This window comes from Pygoscelis adeliae, unplaced genomic scaffold (genome assembly GCF_000699105.1).
Source record: "Pygoscelis adeliae isolate BGI_AS28 unplaced genomic scaffold, ASM69910v1 Scaffold241, whole genome shotgun sequence".
NCBI classification, from domain to species: Eukaryota; Metazoa; Chordata; class Aves; order Sphenisciformes; family Spheniscidae; genus Pygoscelis; species Pygoscelis adeliae.
In genome coordinates, this window is record NW_008824056.1 from 2293027 (window position 1) to 2298455 (window position 5429).

Consider the following 5429-nt stretch of genomic DNA (forward strand, 5'->3'; position numbering starts at 1 on the left):
CAGAATAATTGTCATTGTTTAGCAAGTCGATTGGCTTATAGAAATTTATTTAACAGAATGGCTTTAATTAGCTCTCCAAACAAGCCAGGCATAAGGCACATCAGAATACCTTGATTACTCCTGGGATGCGATTAGCATGCAGAAATCGCCTCCTTGGATTTGCATTCTCAGTGTTCCCCATGCTCACATGGGGAATGTGCAGCGCGTGGCAGGCGGGTGAAGCTGGCAGATTAGATTGTTGAACAGCAGATTTTGCTCAACAGTGTAATTCATATAGATTAACTTTCCTTTTCTAACTGGCAAACTCAAGGCTTCTTTGCTTTTTTTTAAAGTTGAACACAAATACCTAGACTGGTTTGTCAGCATAGCAGGCTGGCATCCAGCCCCCTGGGGACAGCGGCGGGGTTATGGCGCCTGGGTAATCAGTCTTTCAAGCTGGTGCGTTATATCCTGTTACTTCTACATTTTTGGCCTAAATTTGAGAGTAAAGTCCTGCTGTTAACCATTGTTAGGTTGCAGCCTGGAGCAACCCTGAGCCCACCCGTTTAGGTTGCACACGTGCCCTGGTCTGACTATCGCGAACACCAAACAGAAAATTTTAAGCCCTTTAAGCAGGGCTGGAGGTATGAAGCCTCACAGAAGTGGTTTGGGCAATAGAAGTGTGACTTTCACATCCCACAGGAGATCTGCTCCTGCACGCCTCTGGCACCAGGCGGGAGGACCAGCCCCGCATCTCAGTGGCCGGGTACCAGGTCCGAAAGCATTGCAAGATGCCAGGCTACAGGCTGTGGCCGGCTAAAGCGGTGGTAGAGGCTCCTAAGCAGCTGCATCTGGTGCTTGTTACAGTCTTCGAGGCTGGACGGTGCTTGCCTGGCTGAGCATGACAGGTCTGCCCCATCATCTCTGGCGTTGTTGAGCAGGGCTGGGTGCTGCGTGGGTGTTTGGACTTTACACACTGCTCACTTAAAAATACAAACCTAACACAGAGGAGGTATTGTAAGATGGCCAGCTGGCTGTGCCTGCTTATTCCTGGAGCCCCACCATGAACCTTCCCTTCGTCAGAGTAACCATGTGGACAATATTCACTCTGTGTAAGCATCTGTATGGCCAGTGGGTAAAGGGGAGGCAGGAGAAAAGCAAAATATAAGAGGTCCAAAAAAGAGCCACATCCTAAACTCCTGGAAAATTGTGGTAAACTCCTTCCACAGAAATGTGCCTAGGGTACAATCAACTTTCTTTAGCAACTTGAGGTCAAACACTGTGTGGTAATGAACGGACTATATAATTTTTGCTAGTTAGGCTTCTAAGTCTCAGGGTCTGGTTCATGGGGTGCAAAGTTTTGGTTCTCAAGTCTATTGTTGCTTTGCAATTTCTGTGATAAAATTTTCATAATGTTTATCCCAGATGAGATTTCAGTGCAGAGCCAGCTTAATACTGTCGATAAAGCCTTAATCAGTGTTTGTGGAAGCAGGGGAGGGTGGGCCACTGCTGTGGTCCCGTGGTTGTGCACAGGGAATCAATGATGGCTCTGGAAACATTTGTTCCCATGTGAAGTTGGAGATGAATTTCATTGTTTATGGAAAGTCGTTTGGTCAGAACTGAACATTTCAGTGGGAAACTATCCATTTAAAGAAAACCTCTCAGGTCTGGAACGGGGTCCCTGATAAAAAATGAATGAGACAGACAAATAAATGTCCTGTCCCAGAACGAGCAACAGCAACGCCAGGGGATGGAGATGTGCTGGGAAGACGACGGCTCTGCGCTGTCACAGCTATCCGCAGCCTAGGGACCTCTTGTGTCCCGGAGGGGTCTGTCTGCTCACCCAGCCAGTGGCCCTGCCAAGGGGTTCATGCCAGCCTCTCTTGCTGGAAAGCTGCTCTGGTCGAGGGATGGACTTCAATGCTGGTTTGAGTCAGAAAGGAGGGGATTGCCCAGGGATTATGGCACTTCAGGAATGTAGGAGGCCTTGACTGTAAATATGTATGCAACACGGAAGAGCTCCAAAAGTTGGGAAACTCATCCTGGGTATTCATTATGGATCTGGAAAAATGGCACATCAGTGCCATTTTTACCAGTGGTAAGGGTAGGGGACTATCAAATCCCAGAGAGGAATCACACACAGCCATTGGGCTTGGGACTTCTTCTGGATGGTCTTTTCAGATGAACTTTTCCTTAGAACAGTAAAATGGTTCTGGTTCTTTCCCAGAAGGACTGAGACATTATTGCAAGAGAAGTCTCCCTGCCCAGTTCTGGTCCTGCATTTCAGACCTGGCCTGCTGGGAGAGCAGATGAAGCTAGGGCAGGCAGAGCAGCTCTGGAAACAGCGGTTCCCACACTGCAGCTTCTCCCAAGTTGTGCTCAGCTCCTGCAAGATAATTAACCACTAAATCTCACTCAGATCAGTCCAGACCTTTCCTGTATGATAGGAGCAGAAAGCTTTTGGAAAATCTGCCTTACTCCTTTTGGTAAAAAGTACAAGAAGCTCAACAGGAGAAACATAAATATTCTTGAGGAATCAGGGCCTTGGGCTTAAACTTCTCACCTGCAGACCCAATTCGTACATTTTTTATGAGCTCACAAATCTCTTCTCCTGCAGGAAATTTCCATGACTTTGTACAACTACGTCTTACACTTCCTGCATCATATTTCTTACAATGACACTAAGATTTCCTAGACGTACCTACTTTATATGTTTTCAAACAAAATTGCAGCGGAGCTATCCCATATTCTCCATTCCCCACTGAGAAATGCCATGATTTCCCTCACATATCTGGATCAGACTCAAGGTAGTATCTGTCCTTTTTTAAAAACCAACATAAGGAGTTGTTGCTTCCATTTTCAGGTGGAGACTCTGAGAAGGGGAACAACTTATCACTGCTTAAGAGAAGAGAGCTTTCTTCTGGCCGATTTTTGTACCCAGGAAGCATCTGCCATCGGCATGAGTTGTGCGTGGCTCCATTAACAAAGATGATCGTTATTAAAAGCCAGAGAAAGGAAAATTCAAGCCCATATTAATAGCTGAAGCTAGAACTAAAAAGTGCAGATGCTGGGGGGGGGGGGGGCCGGGGGGACTGTGGGCCCTTGGCCATTGGGTGCAGTATTACCATGACACCCCATGAAACCCAATGGTGTTCAGTAGGTGAGCATGGCACTGCACGGGATGGGGGTTTCTAACTCCCCCAAGGCTCTTTTGGGAAGTCCCCATCAGTGCGTTTGCCCGCATGAGCAATGTTTACAAGCCCAGCTCTAGAGACATCAACTGCTTATTAAGACGGTGGAAGTTCTACCGGATGAACTTGGCTCCCTTTGTCTTCCCTGTGTTTCAGAAAGACGACCCCGACGACTGCCCCATTGAGCTCAACAAGGTGCAGAGCGTTAAAGTGGTGGCAAAGAAGCGCAGGGACCGCAGCCTGCCCCGGGCCTTTGAGATCTTCACCGACAGCAAGACCTATGTTTTCAAGGCCAAAGACGAGAAGAACGCCGAGGAGTGGCTTCAGTGCATCAATGTCGCTGTTGCACAGGCTAGAGAGAGGGAGAGTCGAGAGGCCACCACCTACCTGTAGAGTTGCTGGCACCTCTGTGGCCATGCCAGCAAACCAAACGTGTCTGGGACCGCTCTGGCGCAGAGCATCCCAATGCCATGCCATGGAACTCTTTTACCTCCAAAATAGGGCCATGGAAAACCGTGGGGGAGACCCTCTGTTGGCATGGGCCAGGGAGAGTTTTGTGCAGCACGAGAGGTCTAATGCCTCGATGACACTACCAGGTGATGGAGTGCCACCATGCAGGAGCGATCCCTGGCATTTGCTGGTGTAGAAGCAGCTTCCACGTCCATATCTGAAATGCAGGTTTTTCTTCCGCCTAGTGGCCTGCAAGCCAGGAGACGTGGTTAGAAACAAACCTGAATCTCAACGCCTCAGCCTTTGCTTCTGAGATGCATAAGGTCTTGGTGGCTTTAGACACTGCCGAGAACATTCGAGCGCATAAGGACTTTCTGCTTTCCTCAATCACTTTCTGTCTGTAAAAAGGTAATTTTCCATCTTATTTAATCTCAGTGAACTTTATCCTTTTACTGTTTATATGTGTCTGTGGAAAAAATCAAATTTGCTGCTGCTTTCAGGTTTGAAATGGAGCAGTTTTAAAGATTTAATACTGCTGAAAAATAATTTTAAATATTTAACTGTTTTGATTTTCTCTCTTTTTCCTGCTTTTTCTCCCCTTCACAACTGAATGCAATTTTAAAAATTTATTTTCCTTTCTTTTTTTTAATTGTCTTCTCTGTTCTGTAACTTTTCAAAATTTCTCCAAAACTGGAAAATTCCAGTTTGTTTCATTTTCTTTGTCACTCTCAAATGATTCCAAAGTGGAGGAAGTACTGTAGAAAAGACTGAAAGCACAAAAGGAAAAGAGGAGGGAAAAAATTAATGAGAAGTCTGTGGGTGAAGAAATTGACTTGGTGATTATTCAAGACTGAGGAGAAATAAAATTTGAAATTTTCCAACCTAGAAAAATGTATCTTTTGCAAAAAGTTGTTGCCAAAAAGGGAGAGTTAAAGGGGATGTAATGCCTTTTACTGTAATATGTATCTTCCATTCAGTAGCAGAGGGAGCTCACAGCATTTTGGAAAGTTCCTTGCAGAGCATGGCACATTAAGAAGTCAGCAATATAATCGGCTTTCTGAAATATTATCGTCTTGACTTTCTGCAGCGGTTGCAGCGTGAGTTTGGCTGTCGCCTTTGGTTTTGGCTTTGCGGACAGGAGGGCAGCAGGGGTTCGGGCGGCTGTGATGACAGGGACCTGCCAGGGGTCTGCTCGAAGAGTTTTATGAATTACCAAGAAAACTGAAGAGCGATTAGAAACATGGGCAACATTTTGTGTCATCAAAAGCGCTTGGGGAACAGGGAGCAAGAGGAATGACCTGGGAAATAAATTCAGATTAAAGTCTACTGAGTAAAGCTAGTGCTGGTGCTGCTGAGTCGAGCCTGTTCTCAGCAGTCACCACGAGGTTTAAGTCTCATAGCAGACACAGTTCTCCGTTGGGGTGCAGCTTGAATGACTGCATACCTCTGAACTTACAGCCTGATTTTTCCACCATCCTAAATATTCCAAACTCTCTTGATTTCACTGGGGCTGCTGCTGGTCAGCGGCTCTGAAAATGGGGCCCAGGACAGCTCAGAAATGTTATTCTGCCTGCACTGAACTTCTCTCACTTTGGGAAAACGGGGCCATGACAGCAGCTGTGGCAGGGCAGGGACCACGCAGCTGGAGCAGGGATGCTCAGCTGCCTCCGGGAAGCCCAGTCACGGGCAGGCCATCTCCCTTCCCTTACCCTGCCCTTGCTGCGGTGTGTGCGCGGAGGAGAAGATGGGCATGAAGCTGAGCAAGGGCTGGAAGAGGTGTGGAGGGAGTGGGATCTGAGTGATTTAACT

The 5429-nt window shown here is 47.0% G+C and overlaps 1 protein-coding gene across 2 annotated transcripts in view; it reads left to right on the forward strand.

Annotated features, from left to right (window-relative positions):
* The window catches only part of VEPH1 (ventricular zone expressed PH domain-containing 1), an 83128-nt gene extending 79565 nt beyond the window's left edge, over positions 1-3563 (forward strand). For both annotated transcript variants that reach the window (XM_009333935.1, XM_009333936.1), the window contains one exon: positions 3327-3563. In XM_009333935.1, the coding sequence (XP_009332210.1) occupies positions 3327-3563 (237 nt within the window). The remainder of the gene's footprint in view (positions 1-3326) is intronic.
* Positions 3564-5429: the final 1866 nt, after the last annotated feature.